Source organism: Pezoporus flaviventris, unplaced genomic scaffold, assembly GCF_033815535.1.
Source record: "Pezoporus flaviventris isolate CSIRO_AGI_PZ_B2104156 unplaced genomic scaffold, CSIRO_AGI_Pfla_v1 ptg000021l, whole genome shotgun sequence".
Lineage (NCBI taxonomy): Eukaryota > Metazoa > Chordata > Aves > Psittaciformes > Psittacidae > Pezoporus > Pezoporus flaviventris.
Genome location: NW_026892569.1, coordinates 1798148 through 1819651, shown reverse-complemented (window position 1 = coordinate 1819651; position 21504 = coordinate 1798148). Strand labels below are relative to the sequence as shown.

At 41.6% G+C, this 21504-nt stretch overlaps 1 protein-coding gene across 4 annotated transcripts in view; it reads left to right on the top strand.

The window, feature by feature from the left end:
- LOC133270495 (contactin-4) overlaps nt 1-21504 on the top strand; it is a 338999-nt gene that overhangs the window by 244713 nt on the left and 72782 nt on the right. For all 4 annotated transcript variants that reach the window (XM_061455704.1, XM_061455701.1, XM_061455702.1 and 1 more), the window contains 3 exons: nt 9162-9365; nt 16784-16886; nt 17550-17734. In XM_061455704.1, the coding sequence (XP_061311688.1) occupies nt 9162-9365; nt 16784-16886; nt 17550-17734 (492 nt within the window). The remainder of the gene's footprint in view (nt 1-9161; nt 9366-16783; nt 16887-17549; nt 17735-21504) is intronic.

The following is a 21504-nucleotide window of genomic DNA, read 5'->3' as shown; positions in this document are numbered from 1 at the left end:
GTGTACGCATCATTTATGCATGTGCCCAGCTTACAGCTTATCTATTTTCATTTGATGTCTGCCTCTAAGTAATGAGCATTTGCAGTCCAGCCCTCTTTATCCTTTTTTTTTTCTGGCCAGTCTCTCCTCCCCTCTCTCTCCTTTCCATTTGCTACTGACAGTATCTGCCACAGAGGTACTTTATCTCTGGCTGTCAGGTGAAGATGAGTATTGCTTTGGAAGGATGTTGAGGCCGCTCTGTGGACCATATCAAGCTATTATTCTTCTTTTTTTTGCCACCATTTCCTCATTGATATCAACTTACAAACAGAGCATCATACAGATCTATACATTGCTCAGTGGGAAAAGCTGTGAAATCATCTAGGCTTGGATCAGTGTCACAGGAGGCCAAGCATATGTCTTCTGGCTTCCAGAAGGATGGTGTTGCATGATTAGCAGGACTAAAGGTTGTAGCAAATATACTGCTATTCACCACTTGTGAGTCCTTTCTGCATTGCTGCTCTTTTTAAGGTTGGTTTGATGAAGTTACATTGTAGTTACATTAATGGCACATTACATTGTATAATATTTTCCTGAAATCTTGATTTCACCACTAATCAACCGCCGTGACAAGCCATCAGTACTCCTTTATGCAAGGCGGCGTAATGTTTCATTCCAGGATTTACCATCTGATAGCTCCCAAGGAATTTTTCTTAGCAGAAATAAGATTTCATTTTGTAATTCCCTTCTTCAATGGATCATTGTCTCTCTTCTCAGGCCCAGCAACCCAACTTTTCCAGTGTCTGGAGAATCATCGTTGGTTGATGCAGTTCGAGGTTGCATCTCTGTTGAGAAGGGGCATGGCCAAGGGTACCAACCCTTCCCATGGAGCCTTGTGGGTCACTGCTGGGGCAAACCTAGCTCCAAAACTTTAAGTTTAAACCAGAGGTGCATGAAATAAGTGGCATTAAATCTAACCTTCAACAAGGTTTTACCAGTTTCAGTAAACACTGAACCTGGTTCCCCGAAGGTATCATAAACTCTTACAACAAACACAGGATGGGTTGGTTTGTGGGTTTTCTTTTCAGGCAAAACCAGGCTAAGCTGTAAATTTCTACAAGACCATTTATGAGTTTTGTCAGCTGAAAAAAACATGTAGTTTTTTCTGAAACCTGACAGCCTGCATGCTAGATCAGTGGGGTTGCGGGAGGGTGTCTGCTGCCCATCAGACGTTTTTGAAATAGGTTTGTGTACTTAACTGTAGTAAATACAACAGCGTGGAACTCCATCTTGGAACGTTTTCCATTCAGTTGTAGACAAAGGCTTCTGTTGATTTTTGTCCCTGAGGGAACTTTAAGTTCAAATTTTGTCAAAACCCTCAGCAGTACAGTGCAGTAGTCAATGTTTCTGGTGCCACAGCAGCCAGCATAGCCAGCCATCAACTGGGACTGGAAGCTGTTTGCAAGAGATAACCCAGGTGAGCTGTGTACAGCCATCAAGTATTTAACTATTTTAGGGATGTAGAAAAATGGGGATGCAGCAGATAAAGGTGATTATTGATTAGAGTTCAGGTAATGGAGACCTCTCACCTTTATAATTACCCATATGTGAAGCTCTACATGCTGTGCGAGCAGGGAGTTGAGGGGCTGGGAAACAACCACAACTCACTGCAAATTGCTGTGAGGATGAGTCAGACACAGAACTTGGCTGAATTATAGATTTTCCTCATTCTTACACACTTCTGAATTGCTAATGGACATGCCATGTACATGTGTATCCAGCACTAGCAAACACATGGGCACAGTTATGTTTACGAAAGCAATTATATCTCTCCCCGGTAGAAAGAGGCTGCTTGCTGTTGCCATTAGTGTGTGGTCAGGAGATGCTAGCTCTGCAGCCTGTGGTACAGCCCTGTTTCCCCACTGGTGTGTGTTGTGCGCTGTTAAACCATATTGGAAGTTGTATATTGTCACCATTGGGGGTTTGTAAGAAAAAGATGGAAAAATTTCAGAGATATCATAGTTATGCCTTGGGTTGGAGAGATGACCTCTCAGGCTGTTCATTGCCTTCTGTGATATCATGTCTTTATGATGATTCCCGTTACCACTGTATTACCACTGACAACAGTGACTTGTGGTGCTTTCACTCTATTCCAAGACAAATTCTGCAAATCAGTTCACTAATATTGGCAAAAATAAAGGGCATGTGTTTTTTTTTCTGTCCCATCTGGCAAGGACAGCACATTTCTTTGTATGCAAATTATTGACTGGCAGGCTACACAGTAACTGTATCATCAGGTTTAGCATGGATGAGGGTTCACCCAAAAATGTGTTATTAACTTTAGATTAATCTTGTTCATTATTTGTTACTCTTTTTATGAAAATCTGCATTGGAGGCACAGGAGCTGTGTGGTGTGATGTAGCTGGAGGCCCTATGTGATGGAGAGGGCAGAGCATGGAGTTAAGGGGAGAATTACCAAGTGATTTTTGCATCCTGGTTGATTCCATGAAATTATTCTGTATGTATGTAAGAGGAGAAGACAATAATTGATCCAGTGTTCTAGCAGGGCAATGAAATGGTCTGTAGGCCCACAAAAAATGTTTATGGTGCATAATTCATGTAGCTTTACTATTAAAATAAAACTGTGAAAGAGAAAGATGGTCAGAAACTGCAGTGCTGTTGCCAGCAAACTACTGGTATGGGTGGAGAACAGCCCTGTGGGGTTGGGTAGGGCCACAAACGTGATACATGGTGCCAGGGATTTGCCTTTGCCTGGTAAAATCCTCTTTCCTCTTCCCCAGCACACTCATAGCCAGTGTGTTGTGGTGCATCAAGACGCCTTTCCAGTTCATGTTATGTTATTCATGGAGCTACAAATGTTGATTGCTTAATCAAATAGCAGTGAAATTTGAAATTACGAATATAACCTACAAGCAGTCAGCAAAATTTAGTAAGCAAGATGAGAATACAGAAATAATTCAAAGGACACTCATCAGATAATCAGTTATGCTTTATCATTGCCCAAATTTACCGTAACCATCAAAACACCCTGTTAGTGCCACTTAAGAGAGATTGGAACGCCAGGGAATGCAAGCAATCAGAACAACAAAAAAAATAAAAATAAAAGAGAAGTCTGCAAATTATTCACCAAAAATTGGTCTTTATGAAGCTTATACAACTCTGCTGTTGACAGAGGCATTATCCACTCAAGCCCATCAGGGTGCAGCCGCAGAGGTGTGCAAAGCTGGTATAATGGGGCATTAGCTTGTGTATGCCAGGGTCTGTGCCACAGTCGTGTTCTGATGGGGTAAAGCCTTGCACGTGGATGAAGCTACAGATTCTTCCCTCACTCCATTCAGGGCAACGTTATCCTATTGCTGTATAAGAGAAAATTATGTCTTGGCCAGACTTGGATATGACTTAATGGTTTTTGATGTGCATGGATTTTATGAACTGGATGGGGGAGGGGGAAGAAAATATGGGCTCTGATTGGGATTTTCTATGGCAAAGTAATGTTATAGTATCTGAATACATAAAATAAATAGCAGGTGTAAAGGTCTGGCACTTCCTAGCCGGGAGTGCAGCAAATGCTGGAAGGTGAAGAAGGGCTGAGCTTGTGTGTGCATCAACTTCTCTAATGGAAACTGAGATTATGGCAGGCTCAGACGGTAATGTGCACAGAGCCAAGAAATATGTGTCTGTAGTAAATCATGCAAAAGCAAAAATGCTATAACCAGTTGCTCACTACCATCAGTTGCAGTGCAATAGCTGAGGGAATAGTTTCTCTTCAGGAAAAACTTTGCGTGACTTCGCTGTTGCTGATGGCTGTATCTGGAAGGTCCCAGTCTGTGACAGGGAAAGCAGAGATATGGAGTAAAATAGACAGGAGAACTTCATCACTTCCCATACCTAAGAATAAATTGCATTTGAAAACTCAGAAAAGCAACAATAGTTTTATGGAACTGCATGGTCAAGGAAAGTGCAAACCTAATTCATGGAGCTGCATTCACCATATCTGGATTTAAATTGGTCCTGGGATGAGGCTCAGCTTTTGTTTCAGAAAGCCTCGAAATTAGTTCAAAATCCCGTCCTACTGCAGTTACAGTGTGGGTTGCTTGAGACTGTTATGAAGGAACGATTTTCTTCATTTTCTTGATTTCATATTTCATTCTTGCCATGGGTAAGGAAGCTTAATTTTTATGCTTCAAGATTTACAGGAAATGCTGCAAATCTTTCATCTCACACTGAAAAAGTTCCTGCCTCTCCAACTTGAGAGTGACATAGTAGGTGATAACATCAAAATTATAGGAATCATTAAAGATTGGATTAATCTCTGTAACTTTCAGTAAAGCCTATTAAAAAAATAATAGTGTATTGTACCACACTGTTCTTATTAAAAATGATAAATGATCCCCATTTTTTTGGCTAATACTAATTTCAAAATTTCATTCTTCTATGCAGCTTTATGGTTACCATAATCTTGATATTTTAATAGCTTTTCCCATAATAGCTGCAGAGACCTTTTTAAGTGGCAGCACTGACTTTATGGACTTTAGAAAAATCAAGAAAAGAGGTTTTTTGTACTAAAAGGCAAAAGCAAGGCAAAGCCAAAACAGTATGACGGAAGAGCAGAGGACCTTGTTTTGGTAAACCATACTGTCTAATGGTAATAGTTACTCATAGCAGTATTTCTGTTCAGCTTTAAGTAGCCCTTTTTTTTTTTTGCACTTGCTATCATTTAGAGAAAGTTTACAATCTACAGTGTCTTCAGCTTTGTTTCTTGTCTCGAGCAGTGTTGTGTAGGCAGCACAGGAGAGACTTGAGCTTTAATAGTTTATCATTGAATGCGTTAAAAAAATGATGAGATCTGAACGTGATCAGGAAAGGCAGACCCAGGAGGAACGTGTGCTTTGCCGAGCAGAGCAAACAAAACCAAACAAGAAAACCCCAGACAAAACCCGTGCAGCAAGGCAAAGTGATGCAAATTCTACTTTGCGTGTCTCATTTTCCCCAGGATGAGTGAAGGTGCTGGGCTCAGCACCCCAGCAGGCTCAGCTTCTCCAGAAAGGCAGCCATGGTGTGGCACAGGACTGCCAGGTCTCTCTGCTGGTGCCCTGGGAAGTGGCTCAGGACATTTCTTTTTGGGGGGCAGTAAAAAAAGTGTGTCTGCTGTCTGATAATAAAATTGAAAAGGCGTATCTTAAACGTCCTAAATCTACATTCAAGTGGTTTGAATAATTTATTTCCTTTTTAATTACTAAAGTTGACAGCAACTGCTGACCGCTCTAAATTTTGTTAACCATGGTAATTAGCCATGAAATAGTGGCAGAAGCTTTGGGTTCTCTTTCGAAATATTCATTGACACTTAGACATGATGTGGGGTACGTACCTGTGGTTAGTACAGTTGGTCCTGAAACCCAGAGGTAGCCTGAGCATTGTTCATTGCATAGTATGGGGGGGAGCAACTGGTGTAAGAGAGTCTCTGAAAAGGGCAAAAAGAGTGAAGAAAAAAAGGCTTCTGGCTTCTTTGGTATTGCTGCCACATGTTTAAGTAACACAACTTTGCAAACAGGAACTCGAGTAAAGGGCTGCCTATGGAGCTTTGAATCAAGGCTGTTCCTGCCTGATGTTGCGTAGATGGATGTTAGAGGTGTATAACCTGCTTCCATGTACTGCCTATCATGTTCTCCTGCCTGTCGCTAGCACAGAGACATAAATATTAACGATAAATGTGCTGTGATACCTCTGTGCAACTGAGCTTCTCCTGAAAGCCTTACTGTAGTGACAGGGGATGCAGCATGTCGAAGAGGTTGATGTTTTGCTGGTATGCAGTGGGCTTTCCTGCCATATATCTGGTCTGGGAATGATTTGCAGCTCTACATGTTTGGGATGATCACTTCCACTGTCCTTCAAAGTCAAATCAAGCTTCTGCTAACATGCCTGTTACCTCCACTGTTCTTCATGAGCCCGAGTTTTCTATTGGTTCCTTTTAAGTAGGTGAGTAATGTTAACTAATTTAGGATGCTCTTCCGCTTCTCTGTTGTCATTTGTCTGGACCAAAAGAACAAATACCTAGCGATTTGTAGGCTTGTGCTCAGAAACCTACAATCCATTTTCCTTCTTCTAGCTTGTGCCTGTGCTGGTTATGTGGGTATCCCAAGTACTCAAGAGTGTGTAACCCCTCAGTATAGATTTGCATAGATGAAAAAGGCTCTTCACATAGTCAACACAGTAAGAAAAGTTTCAGGGTTGAATGTCTTCAGTCTGGTGATGGCTCAAGTCAGGGTGCATAGACCATCTGTACCAAAACTGTACGGGTAACTTCTTCATCTCCTATCCTTGCTGATAATCATTTGAGAAGTGATGATTTGCTACCCAAAAATCTCTGTCTTGTTCTGGTCTATCATGGAAATCCAGTTCATTAGGGCAACGAAGAGAAGTGCAGTATCAAGGTACAACAGAGGTCTTTGCAGTGGAAAACCACTGCTGGCAGTGGGATGGCAGCTTGTTTCTGCTTGTCATTAAAACCAGCAAATATGGGTCAGAAATCTTTGGATAATATTCTCTGAGAGTCTTATTTGAGCATGCTTTAAAGGGGAAATTAAATGCATTGTAAATTAAGCAAAATTACATGAAAAGGGCCCCAAATTAGGAAGAAGTTTGTAATAAATTCTTTGAGGATGTAGAGTCTAATGTGCAATTAGAGAACCACGAATTGCCTGTTTCTGCTCATTCTTTGTACTGAAAGACTCGCTCTGTAACTTCAGTAGATGTTTCAATCGCATGCGGTCACCAGGAGCCATCTCAGGCTGTATTTTAAGTGTCTGTTTACACAGTTGTTACAAATTGCCTATGGGATGTGAACTGTCTATCACTTCCATAGCAATTAGTATGAGAAGCCTTATCAAAAGAAATCCGTCAAGTTTGAAAAGCCATAAATATTGCACTAGGATCTCTGAGGAAATCAAAGTGAGTTTGATACAGTGTTTATTTACATGTTGCTACACAAGCAAAAGCACTTATAGATGTTCCAGTCTATGTTATTCCCTGTGCTCTATATTCCATTACTCCCATGTTATTTGAGAGAGGGAATTACCCAGAGAATTGTTTTAAATATTATATAGTGATAATGGACTACTGCTAGTATCTAATTCTGTGTAGTTCTGGGTAGGTGTATTTTTCTGGACAATGATTTGTTGTAATAAAAGGAAGGCAGAGCTGTGGCATCAGATGTTTATTATGTTCCTCAGTTCTATGTAGTCTAATTAATAGAGTTTGAAGATGGCTTTTGAGGAGATTCTGATGTTTTGCCCTCTGGAAATAAGTATCCTTTAGTTTCCCATGCGTTGGGTTCATCTGTGTGGAGGAATCCCAAATCATCACTATTTGGTGCTTGCTTTGATCAGACCTCTTTACTATATGCACAAATTTCCGTTTGCCTTCTGCTCTCCTGTGACCTGCTTACCCAGGGTTTCCATCTGGCACTCAGCTCAAATGACACAAATATTTAAGCCTTTTAACTAAGGCAGAGACTAGGAGAAGCTACTACAACAGTTATAAGATTGGAAAGCCTGTCTTGAAAATGAAGGCAGAAGGGCTCTTGATGGCTCTCACCAGCAAAGAGGCAGGAACTCTTTAAGCTAAAGGTATCATTAGCCCAGAAGCACATAGCTTTAGACTAGTAATGGAAATATTTAACCTGAAAATTAGAGGGTTCTTAGCAATTCAAGTAATACCAACTTAAAACAGAAAAGTAGGAGCCAAAACCTTGCTGCTTCTCAGGTGTATTTATGAATAGCATTATGTAACTTCCTGGGGAAGGATAGGGAGGGACAGGAATTGTTGATCCAAAAGACCCTCCCAGTTCCATGGGTTTTGTTGAGGAACATGTCCTCAATTCACCGTCCCACAATCAACACACAATGGTGTTCCGTTGCAGAGCTCAGGGGGCTTCGGTGGAAACTTGCTGTGAAGATTCACTCAGATTTAAATGCCTCTGTGCATTGCAGGACCATGGTGTTTATTTGCCTAGTGCTGGATGCTTCTGGAGGAGCAAGATAATTGTTCACCAAGAGTAAATAAAAAAAAAGCAAACAACCAACCTAACTACTTGCAGAAAATAATAAGCCAGCTGAGAAGTGGTACCTTGTTTATTCTGAGTATCCTCTTGACATCAGCATGAGGTTACTTATAATTAGATGCACATGTGTAAATACGATGATTAGATATTCCCACATAAACATAATTATCATATCTTCCTAAAAGTCTAAGCAGGCATTTTATGATCCTGTTGTTGAAAATAAATAAGTAAAAGCCAACAATCTGCATTCAGCCTCTTACATATGTAAACAGTGGAACATGAGGGCAGAATATATTTTCCAAAGTACCTGATGGTAGTTGAGGTCAATTACAGTTATGACTCATTAGAGTATTAAAATAAGAATGCACTTTTTAGTGTAATTAGTGTTCCCTTAGAAAACTACAGCAATCTTGTGTAGTTCTTCAAGGATTTTCAGGGTGTTTGAGCATTAGTTGTAGGCAAATATTATAGGGTTGTTTTGCATTAACCTCACTTACAAACTCTGCAACCACTTGCAGCATCTCACTTATATTGTTATTGCTCAAATAACTTCCAAAGATGCCTTGTAAAACAAAGAGTACTGTCTAACTAGTCATATGGAGGATTACAGCTGCTTAATTTAGTGTTCAGTTTTTTGCTGATTCAGAAATTCCAAAGGAATAAAGTACACAGAGTGTGATAACACACGTGGCAGATCCTCCTCCAAACTGTGTTTAAAGGAAAAAAAATTAAGGAAGAATAAAAGAAAAGTCGTGAGTCAGGCTGAAATGTTCATGACAAAAAGGTGAGGTTCTTGTAAAATGCTTTCTGTGTTGGGCTGCAAGAACTTGAAGGAGCAACAAGAATATTAGATCTGTCTGTCGGCTCAGAAGTGTCACAGTTGGAAATTTATGTTCATAGCCATAAAGATAAGAACTTGCAAAACGTTTACCTTGTTATCATTTTATGGACTGTGATATATCCAGTTTTCCTAACCAAAAGGGGCAGGGAGAAACTAATTTTCAGGGCTCCAGCTCTGACTTGGGAAGGAGTCCAGCACTAGACTGTGCCCCATGAGAACGTGTGTCCTGTCACTAAGACTGGTGTTACCTTGTGCTTCCAGAGCTCACCTACGCATGGATCTTCAATGAGTACCCGACCTTCGTACACCAGGACAATCGCCGTTTTGTTTCACAAGAGACTGGGAATTTGTACATCGCAAAGGTGGAAGCTTCAGATGTGGGCAACTACACGTGCGTGGTGACGAACACTGTGACCAACAGCAGGGTCCTGGGCCCCCCCACCCCACTCATCCTCAGGAATGATGGTAGGACTTAGAGGATGGGAACTGGGGGCTGGGGTTGGAAAGTTTGTTTTGTTTTCTTTGACTGGCTGTCACCCAGACATTAAGAAGTGGCCTGAAATCATAGAATCATAGAATAGTTAGGGTTGGAAAGGACCTTAAGATCATCTGGTTCCAACCCCCCTGCCAGGGACACCTCACACTAAACCATGGCACCCAAGGCTCTGTCCAGTCTGGTCTTGAGCACTGCCAGGGATGGAGCATTCACAACTTCCCTGGGCAACCCATTCCAGTGCCTCACCACCCTAACAGGAAAGAACTTCCTCCTTATATCCAATCTAAGCTTCCCCTGGTTAAGTTTGAACCTGTTACCCCTTGTCCTGTCACTACAGTCCCTAATGAAGAGTCCCTCCCAGCATCCCTATAGGCCCCCTTCAGATACTGGAAGGCTGCTAGGAGGTCTCCACGCAGCCTTCTCTTCTCCAGGCTGAACAGCCCCAACTTCCTCAGCCTGTCTTCATACGGGAGGTGCTCCAGTCCCCTGATCATCCTCGTGGCCTCCTCTGGACTTGTTCCAACAGTTCCATGTCCTTTTTATGTTGAGGACACCAGAACTGCACACAATACTCCAGGTGAGGTCTCACAAGAGCAGAGTAGAGGGGCAGGATCACCTCCTTCGACCTGCTGGTCACGCTGCTTTTGATGCAGCCCAGGATACGGTTGGCTTTCTGGGCTGCGAGCGCACACTGAAGCTGGCTCATGTTTATATATTTATATCAGAGAGATTTTTCCCTGTGGAGAGATGCGGTGAGGCTGGAGACCTCTGCTTTAGCTGTGGTTCAGTGTCACAGACAGTGGTGGAGTTTGATGCTGTGGCCAAGGTTGCGCTACCCACCACTGGAACAACTCTCAATCTCAGGCAATAATTATAAAAGAGAAACATGGTGACACTTTGCCAAAGACAGGAAATAAAATAGATTTTAGAGTTTGGATATGCTAGTTTTGCTCATTTTATACAGCCCAGAAGAGAACAAAGGCACTTTGTTGTTTCGGTAACTGTTAGCTTGGGCTGTATTTCCCAGCAGAATTAGTGCTATTTTTAGTTGCCTGTGGAATAATACAAAAAAGCAAGAACAAACCAAAAGAGGATTTCTAAATTTATCCAGACAATTGATTTGTATCATTGTCATTTGTTAGTAGATAAGAAAAATAAATTTGTATGCTAATTTGCAATTAAAATTAATTAAAATTTGTCTGTTTAAAGGATAACAGTCAGGACATTTGTGCCAGAAATAGAAATTCATTATCAGAAGCTTCTTCTAGAAGAAGTTCCATTGTCACCTAGTGGTATTTGACAAAAATTCCTTGCTTGTAAAAATACAGGCTTGTTGCTGCCAGCCTCCTGCCCATAGCCATCCCCTTCACATTAACACGGTTCCTGTGGACAGGGAGTTTGGACACGTTGGTAATGGGAAAGTGCCACAGTTAGGCTGTGATAGCTGATGAGAGCTGCTTATCCAGGGCTGTTACAGGGCAGGCTGCATATCTGTAAACACAGTGGCAGTAAATCTGTCCCTCTCAGTCCAGAATAAGTCATCTAATATGTGAACGATAAAGAGGAATATTTAAATTTGTCTCATACCAACATTTTCAATGTTTCAAGAAGAAATATTTTTAAGTATTACATTAACAGAACTTTTATGTAAACCTTACCTAGCTGAAAGTGCTTCCATTTATCACAATCAAGCTCAGTGTTTGCTCCTGTTCCGCGATGGGGCTGATGCTGGGATGATTGCTAGGCAGCCTGATTGTAAAGTGCCTTGCCAAGGGCTTTACCCCAGTGCATCGCTCCTCCGCGCACTCTGCTTTATTTACGGGGACCAATTGCCTTCCTGAGGTAATTCACAGAAATGTTCTCCGATTCTTTTGAAGTGCACTCTGCTGTTTATTAAAGATATGAAACTTTAATTGAACCTCTGAGGGGCTGGGGAATGCATTCCTGAGTTAAACAAGGAAGGTGCTGTTGTATCTGTAGAGCCAAAGATGGCTGTACTCGAAAGCTGAACACGGGATAAAAGTGTGTTTTGAAATAAGATTGCGCCAGTATTACAGACAAGCTTCGTTTTAAAAATCAGTAGGTCTCCATTTTTCATTCCCTGTAGGTTAACCCTGTAAAATCAAACATGCTATCACACTTGAAAAGAGAAATTATATATGTTTCTTTAGAAGCTCAAACAACAGAAATGAGTAGAATGTGAGGCACATCTTATTTCCACCGGCAAATCTGTCTTGCTTATCTTTTGTCTTCGTATCTGACATGTCCAGCATATCTTAATATATATGACATACTATTTTCTTTACAACACTCTTATCATTAAATTAGTAGGCTCGGAGGCTAGCTCATCAGCAATTAGTGTTTCAGTCCCATTTAATTTCAATTAGTGAGTTAAGTGGGGAAAAATGCACCATGTATCTCTCCCAGTCAATGTACTGAGTTGCCCCCCTGGTGGCTGCCTGGGCAGGCAGCAAAGTGCCATGTGTGCCGGGCTCTCCTGCAGCTCAGGAGGAGGGATTGGGGGGGTCCCTGTCATACCCTCCCCAGCATATCCCGAGTTATGGGGAGGTTGCTGCAGCTCTGAGGCAGCTCAGCCCTGGGCTGTAGGACTGGAGTCCCACCTAGGACAGTCTGCCCTCCACCACTGCACCCTTCATAAAATGCTCTTTTGCTGGAAGTTTCTGAGCTCTTACCTGGTTGGCTTCATGTTGAAATACTTTTTATGAGTTCCACAGGAAATCAGATAATTTACAACAAACTCCTTTTGACACTCCTGTTTCTCTCAAAAATCAAAGTTATTTCTCAGCTGCAAAACTTTTTTGCTGTCATGCAGAATTAATTGTGGGTCCCTAGAGTTAATACGTAGCCCCATTACTGTGAAAGAAGCAAATGGCGGTATAAGATACTATCTGAAAGGAATGCTATCTGAAAGGAATACGGTCTGAATGGTTACACAGAACTAAGAATAGTACCTGTATTTGGTTTTTTTAAATTATTTCGTATTGCATTGAAGAGAGGAAAAGGGAAAGCTCTGTCATTTTGTGCTGGTGATAATCTCCTACTCAAAAACCTTTAAAACTTCCCCATTCCAGAGCTGTAGGAAGAAAACAGAGTTCAGATGCTCACAGTTTGGCTGACCCTATGCTGTTTGGTATCAAGAATTTCAATGGGTTTAACAGACAGGTGTATGAATTACATGGTGGGTATTCTTGCTGTAGCCAGTGTTCAGCCTGCTCATCGAGCTAACGATCAGTCCCCATTTGCCCAGAGCACTTGCCACTGCCGTGCTGGGATTGCAAAATGTCTACAAGAACCTTGAGGCTTCTTTTCATATTTCTTCATCAAATTATGGCAGTAATTTTTCTAGACCGTAGTGAATCATTTAGGTTTTTTTACACTGAATACCTGCCATCTTCATTGTGGTTATTTGACTGGAATGTAATCATCCTGGAAAACAGCTTTTCAGCATGTTTTTTTTAAGCGCTGCTTGCTTTACAGCACCAGGCTTTTGAGCTGTAATCTGTAAAAGGAAAAGATACGGGTGTAGGGAATGAAATCAGATCCTGTAGGCAGATTGCTTTACCCACCTGGGCCTTTTGTGCTCCTTTTTTTCCTTGTTTTCAGCTGCAAGGCTTCAGAGTTATGGATCTCCTGATGTTTGCAGCAGCTTTTAGTAACCAGCAGTACATGCTCCTGTTGACAGAACTCAGGTTCCTTCCCTGTCTCTGTGCTGTGGAAGCAGAAAGTGCCTCTTATCCCATTAGTTATCCTCAGACAGTTTTTCCTCCTTGGAGAGGTAAATATCACAGAGGGTTACAGGATGGTGTTAGGAACAGACCATGCCAAGGCAGCTGTCACAGTCAGCATGAGCTCAAGCTCCGTTTCTATGGACAGAGGTTATCTGATGATGATAAATACACTGTACTAAGTATAGTGTGTGCTGGGGAAAAGATGTTTTTCCTCTGTCCCTCTTAATTCTCTCCCACAGCCGCATGCAGTTACCCCCTGTTTAAATAGTTTCATGTAGTTATATGAATTTGTGGCAGTGAGGATGCTTGCAGTGCAGGTGGATAAAATATTTAAATACAGTGTCATGTAAGTGTAGCAGTGCCTGAAACTGCATGTATTTCGTTTGGGACCAGTCCTCCTGAAATGTGCACCCATATTCCAGCACATGTCTTTGGGAATGACATGCAGCTCTGCCTTTGTAAGTGCTAGTTCATCAAAGGAATAAGTAAGGGAAGGTACAGTTTTCTGGGTTTCCCAAGGTGTCAGTGTTTGGTTTCAGCTTTGGTTCTGAAGTATGGTAGTTAGTCCTGGTATTACCAACTGGTGCATTCCATTGTGGGGAAAGGGATCTCTGAGATATTTCTGTGTTGGAAAAGAAAATAAATAGTTAAATGTATATGGCACTGAAGAATGAAAATGATCTTAAAGCCTAAAGTTGTCCATTAAGATTGTAGCACTTAACTGCAGCTCAGAAGAAAAAAGATTTAAGTTTGAATGCCAGAGAGGCCACCTGGCAGCTTGCTGAGGGATATGGACTGGAAGAGAAGAGGAAAGGGAACAAACCTGCAATGCTGTCTCCTTTGTTTAATACAAACATGGAGTCTTAGCACTATTCCTCCCTGAACAGGCATCAGGTATCCTGGGGTGCTGTCCCCACTGCTACCGCAGCACCTTTGGGACCCCTTGGGCCATCCCAGCCCCACAGCAAACACAAGGCAAAGCCTGTTAAGAGCACGCAGGTGTTGAGAGCCGCTGCTCTTGCAGTACTTCTTTTTAAAATGCACTTAGGATTTTTTACATCGGCATTAAAACAGTAATAGTAGGAAGGAACTGAAATAGTCCTGGAATAAAATTACCATCAGCGGCAGCTGTATGGGCCAATTAAACTTTAACATTTCACAGGTGTTGTCAGGAAATGCATATCATCTCCTCAGACAAATTACTTGCCTCTAAATTCCTGGGACTTTCATCCAGAAGCACGTTTTTAAGCCTTGAAATTGGAAATAAAAATAGGAAAGCCTCTGAAACGCAAACACATAAAACATCTGATGTGCCATGAAGATGGGTCTGGTTTTTTTGCTTGTTGAGGACTGGTTGGTAGCTGGCCCATTAGTGGGCTGCTTGACAGGGGCAAGGTGGCTCCTTGCCCTGGCTCCCTTTCTCCCATGTTTCCCACCCTCCGGCTGACTGCCAGCAGAACCTGCGGACCTTTTGGAGGGAGCTGCATCATCTCCTCTGCTCACGTGCCTGGGTTATAATGGGGCAGGTGATGGCTGGTGGCACAGGTATCAAGCAGCTCTTCACCTCTGATGGTCAGACATCGGAGGGTGATGGAGACCATGGTTTCTTCAGGTAAGTCTCCAGCCTGAAAGCCAGTGTCTTCCACAGTGAGCCAGCTGGCTGAATCTGGTCAGACTTTCCTGCAAAACATATCCTCAGAAGATCTTCCTCTGCCAAATTTGCAGGCTTCATTGCAGAACCTAGAAATGGTCTTCTGGCAAAACGTCCCAATAAGTTCTAGTATCAGCAACACAATGCTGCTATTGCCAAATGTTCCACTCGACCTTGCCCTTGGGCACTACTGGGCAATACCTGCTCTTGTCTTGGCAGAACCTCACCCAGCAAATGTTGGCTGGTGGCACAGGTATCAAGCAGCTCTTCACCTCTGATGGTCAGACATCGGAGGGTGATGGAGACCATGGTTTCTTCAGGTAAGTCTCCAGCCTGAAAGCCAGTGTCTTCCACAGTGAGCCAGCTGGCTGAATCTGGTCAGACTTTCCTGCAAAACATATCCTCAGAAGATCTTCCTCTGCCAAATTTGCAGGCTTCATTGCAGAACCTAGAAATGGTCTTCTGGCAAAACGTCCCAATAAGTTCTAGTATCAGCAACACAATGCTGCTATTGCCAAATGTTCCACTCGACCTTGCCCTTGGGCACTACTGGGCAATACCTGCTCTTGTCTTGGCAGAACCTCACCCAGCAAATGTTTTGCATGGAGTCTGGAGAAATATAGGCAAGTTTGCAAAGATTTAGTGTGTCACAACCTGAAGAACAGAGAGTGTTTTCCATGATGTTAACTGTAATAGACATTTCCAGCCCTTCAGGGCTGCAGTGTTAATGCGCAGAGGGCTAAAGAAAGCGTGCCCCATAATTCTTGTTTGTACAGTGTGTGAATGCTGGAGCATTTGATGCAGACTCATGGGTTTCCTGCTGTATGTGCTGACTAGGACATGACTATGGAGAGAGTGCTTGTATTATTAATAAATGCATTTAATTTTGATGATTGATGATGTGCCGCCGCTCCTCTTTATATAATGTGGCAGCAGTGCTTATTTGCAATTAAGGGTTGGAAGAAAGATGGTGTAACCTGCTATTGCACCAGAACAGGTAATACTCAGGTCAGCAAGTAAAGGTAGACTTGATGTAAGCCTCATACTGAGCATTTTCAACTTTAAAACTCTGAACTGTGAAAAACTAAAGGAAAAAAAGGCTTTTCTTGCATCCTCTTTTCAAAGCAGGGGACCAAAATAGAGCATTGCAGCCTGGACTTACCTGAATCTCTCTGCAAAATCATGCTCTCGCATTTTTGTGTTACCTGTGCTCTCTCATTCCTGTATTTGTGCATTCTGTTGGCATCCCCCTGGTCTGATCCAGCACCACTCCTGCCTTGCAGCCTGTGCACTACTTGCCTGCCCTGCACTTGGCCAACATCCAGGAAGTGCCGCACAGTTAAGATTTAAACTGCAATCATCAATTAGCTGGTAATCACTATTGGTGAAATTATATGTGCTGGTTTTAAGACAGTACAGTGACTAGAAACATAGCCATTTATCATAAATATAATGGCCTTTTTATGTGCACAAATTTTTAAACACAATTCCATAAAGAGGCTGCTACGATACGTGATTTATTGGAGCAGTAAAAATAAAGAAATTACCCAAAGAGTGTGATCTCTGCGCATCTAAATCCTTGAAGTTAATAGAAGCATCGATTAGCTCCAGTGCTTTTAAAACTTTTTCTAATGGCTATTTGTTCCGCATTTTGTTTTCTAGAAGGTGGTGAACCTCCCTTATTATCGCTTTCGTTATTTCACAAGTTTCCTGCAACAATCCTGAATATTCAAAACCAAAAAGTAACAGAGCCATGAAGAAATTTTAATCTTTGGCAGATGGTGTGGAGCGCTGGTTCAGATTTTCCTCTGGCAGTAAATGGGAAAAGAGCCCACACTACACGGCTGTTAGAAACAGGCCATGTTCAAAATGAATGGATTAATTGGGCAAGTAATGATGTATAGAACAGCTCTGTGCTAGCACGGGAACACTTGCGAATTTATTGCAAAAATTCAACCAAGCTTTAGCATCTATTTTATGTTCACAGGGGTGATGGGGGAGTATGAGCCGAAAATAGAAGTGCAGTTCCCAGAAACAGTTCCATCTGCAAAAGGAACAACGGTGAAACTGGAGTGCTTTGCCTTGGGGAAGTAAGTTTTCATCCATTATTATTATTCCTCCAGCTTCTCCCTTTCATAGTGCTGTATTGTAGAGTTTGCAGGATTTCCTAATCATTCACTTTCCTTAGCAGGAGTGCATTCATAACAGACAGAGGGCTTGGGGAGCAGGGGCTTTGCTCACCAAAACAATAGACTTCCTCTCCCAAGGAAGAGAGAAGACATAACTTACTTTGTAAAGATGTGTTTGCGCTTCTCCTGTTTTACGGTTTCATGCCACACTTAAAACATATCTCTTCTTTCTAGAGTAAACTCTGACAGTATTTCCAAAATAAAAATGTGGGACTGGTAGGAAAGTGGATGTATTACCACAGCAGAACCCCTAATTCCTCTTTGTTAAAACAGCATCTTAATAATACTTTGATATTAAGTATTAGTAAAATTTATAGTATTATTGCTATTTTTATAATACAGCCTTCTGCTTTTAAAACTATGTGTGCAATACACCACTGGTATACATATGTATGTTTATAAGCCACCTATAATAAAATTGCTTCAGACCCTGTGCTTCAGACTGACCACATCTTCATCATCCTCCAATATGAAACAGTGTTAAGTTGTTCAGACAAAAGCTTATCAGGAGAAGACCCATAGCTTTTTATGAAAGTCTTATTTTGCTTTATTTTTCTTATTTAGCCCAGTTCCTACAATTAGCTGGAGGAGAGCGGATGGGAAACAGATACCCCGAAAAGCCAAGAGACACAGATCAAGTGGACTTCTTGAAATCCCAAATTTTCAGCAGGAAGATGCTGGACTCTATGAGTGCGTAGCTGAAAACGTGCGAGGGAAAAATGTGGCACGAGGACAACTGACATTTTATGGTAAGCAGACTGCCAGCTTTCAGGGGGTTTTATTGTATCAAATGCAATATGCAGTAAATATTTTGTGAGAAAGTAATTTTTGAGGCTATTTTTAAAATTACTTTCTTCTGCAAACAGCACATCTCAAAAAGGTTGTGATTTGAAATAAAACCTGTCTGAATGCTGCATATTAATTGAGAGTCAGAGCAGTTGGAACAAAAACACGTAGATGGAAGCACATTGGCATGGTAACATACAGAAAACTCTTCCAAATGGCTCATTTGCTTTCTTGTGGCTGTGAGGATGAAGTAGGTATTCCAGTGGAGAATTATGGTGGTTACAACTTGGGATTTATTCCGTATGTGTTGCCCCAGCTTGTGTTAATAAATGTTAATTGCTTGCAAGCAATTAAGGACTGCTTTCAAGAGGAGCCACTGGTTGCACAGCCTAGAAAGTTGGGATTTAACACTGTTGGAGCCTGTTCACACAAAGACTTACTACACATGCTCTTCTTGCACTGAAGTCAGAGCCATTGAACACGGTGCATAAAAATGTAAAACTTCACAGGCCTTCTGTGTTAAGTAGATGTGTGTACCTCTAATCCTGATACAAGTATCTGCCTGCCCCCAAATTTCTGCTGGAAACAGCCCCATCTTGCAAATCGAATGCTTTTAAGAGATTATTAAAAGCAAATTAAATGCTTCTAGGAGATGAACCAAGCTTGCAGGGGGAAACTTTTACCTGTTCTGAGTTACTGTGGATTTACTTGTGTAGAGGTAAACGAGAGTCAAAGATTGGGGTTGTAGAGGTATGAATGGGCTGTTGGTTTGGTCCTTAGTTTCTGTTTGGTATTTTGTGGAGGAGCTGCAGGTTACGTATCCCACATTTCAGGTGTGCAGAGACCTCCCCTCTGTCATAAAAAATATTTCTTTGTTGCTGCCCTGTTACCATCTTCAGGAGCTTTATAGTGTCCTTATTCCTTATGGACCACATGGAGAAAAATTCCTTGTTTTCTGCCCCAGATGCTCCCAAGGGTCTGACTTCTGTCAGCAGGGAAGATTGGGCTGGACTCCCGAGATGAGAAGAATGTTTTTGATTTATAGTAAATTTGCCCCTGAAAAAGAGTTTGGGATCTATCCTTCCTGGCAAAACTACATTGAATTTTATTTTTTTCTTAAGCATAAATAGGAATTGGAAATATTCCTAAAAGACATTTTCATTTAGAAATCAGAACTTTTGGGGCTTGCATTTCAAATGAACACTTCTCCTTTTAAAACAAAATGAGAAAACATTAAAAAGGAGTGAAGTAACAAGAACAAAGTGAAATCTTTCATATTAAAAAAGAATCTGGGGTTAATTCAAACTCTTTTTTTCTTTTTTTTTAATTAAAAGATTTGAAAATTGCTTTTTCTGTTCATCAAACAATGCAAGTTTCTCCTGATTTTTCCCATGTGGACAGTAAATGAAAGGCCTTATCAGTTGTACAGTTTTGTTCTACAAGCCACAGCCAAACCTGCCTTCCTTCAAGGCAGTAAACCAAACCTTTGGTATACTCCCTCTGTAGCATACATTAAGTTATAATCAAATTGCCGTAATGAGTTTACCAGTCTCAATCCCATAGCTGGAGGACTGCAGATCCTACACAAAAGCTGACACTGTGCCTAATTTTTTTCTTCACGTGAGCAGGGAAGCCTCCCTATGGAGAGGTGCTAGCCTGCCACCTCTCCTGGTTACTGGTTTTAAAGATAATTGACTGAAATATCATCCTTGTCTTGAGGAAGATGAGTTGCTGGTTGATAAGTATTCAGTTTTCAAGGAGTGTGTTTGCAGATCTCTTATAAAAAATCTGCTTTCTGTAAGCTAGGCTCTGGGGCTTCACGTAGCAATGACTATTTTTGGGGAAAGTAACTTACTGTAAACATCTTAAATATTTGAAGCTGAAAGAAAGTCTTTTTCCTTGATCATTTTTCTTTTTAAAGCTGAGAAGTGTTATTCAAATACTACTGTAATGTTGAGCAAAGCTTTTCAGGTTGCTTTTGGCAGGTTGGGGATGGCACCCAGCAAAGGATGCGATATGGGTGGTTGGATGTGCTGTCTGTACACAGTGCTGTGCTCTGCCATGATGCGCGCCCTGGAGATCACAATCTGGCTCTAATGCTGTGACTCCTTTAAACCCAGTTATCTGCATCTTGAATAGTAGAAAAGAAAAAGGAAAGAAAAAAAAAGAAAACGAAATTCAAATTTGCCTGTTCACTGTAGATAACCCAGTGCTGCCTCCGTTGTCAGCTTCTTTCAGTGTTCCTGGAAGTTGTCAGGGAAGATTGACTTTTGCTGTATTTCATTCTTGTATCAATGTTTATTTTTTCCTCTGTTAGCATATCAGTGACACTGAAGTTGTTTGACATTCTTGTTGCAACAGGAAAGGTTAATTAAACTTGCAAGATCTGTTCTTCCTCTGTTTTCTGTGCTTTGAGTCCCTGCAACTGTCTGTATTTTATTGCTCTCCAAAAGCATTTGTTCTGAGGGCTGTATGTCCCACTTGATAGATAGACCTTCACGATAGAAAACATGTTAATGTTAATGCAATTACAGTGACTTATACCTGCTTCCTTGACTATTATAACTCTGAACAATATACCACTTGTTTTCTTGCCGTAAGTCTCTTGTCCTGTCTGCCATTCCCAACCAGATACCACCTACCACAAATTAGCAAATTAAACTGCAAAAGTCTTCTCTTCTACCCTCATTTAGCAGCCATAAATGCATGTTGCACTGTGTTCATGACTTTGCAGCTTGTTCCCCACAGATTTAACCCCATGCCAGTTAAATCCCTATGGCTGGGGCAGGTGAAGTCCCCAAAATGAGCCAGCACTGGCACAGCCGGAGCACACAGCACCAGCTGCACCAACGCCTCTGCTTTGAGTGCCTGCTCTTTCATCGAACTCCACAACAAGGGTCCGCCACGCCATCAGCTGTGTGTTTTGATCTGCAGCATTTTGGAAGCACTCCCATTAACCTGATTCTATATTTAATCTGGCTGCTCATAAATTTTAAATTTGATAAACCTCTGTGTGGCCAAGATTTATTGAGGAAAAGGCAACGCCAACAATTTTTTCCTTTTGGCAGAAGTACAGTAAACAGATTACAGTAGCTCGCTAATTTAAAAATAAATTGCTTTTTCGTTCATAAAACCAGCATCAAGGAGGTGCTTATTTATTATCATCGTGGATGTTGTTTCATTCATGTTAAGTTTAGATGCCATTTGAGTCAGATCTTCCTTTGTCAGACAGGCACAACCCAAAGGTTGTCCTGAGCATAGGATGAGAGGCAACAGGCAGATGCACAAGCCTAACAAACTCCAGGCATTGTTGTGGTTAATCATCTTTGTGCTCAGAGCTTTTTCCCTTGATGGACAAGGGCCTCACTGCCTCTCTACAGCTCCACTGATGTGCTTTGGCCAGGTTCTCCCTGCTGACTGTTGTCAAAGGTCTCTGTACCACCACAGCAGCATATTGCTCTCCCGGACTTTTGAAAAACATGAGTGTATTTTTTAATGCAAAGTTTGAAAGGAGATGGTTGTGCCAGTGCTTACTCCTTTGGATCTGCTCCAGTGTGCATTTACACTTTCCTGTATTGACTTCCTCTGATGAGACAATGCAACCTCTTGATATCCTCCACCCCAATGGCATATAGAGTCTGAGTAACAGAAAACAGGAGAAACAGCTGTCTCTCTAAATATAATCATGTTAAATGGGGCTGGTGGTGAGAGGACAAAGCAAGCAGCACTGGGA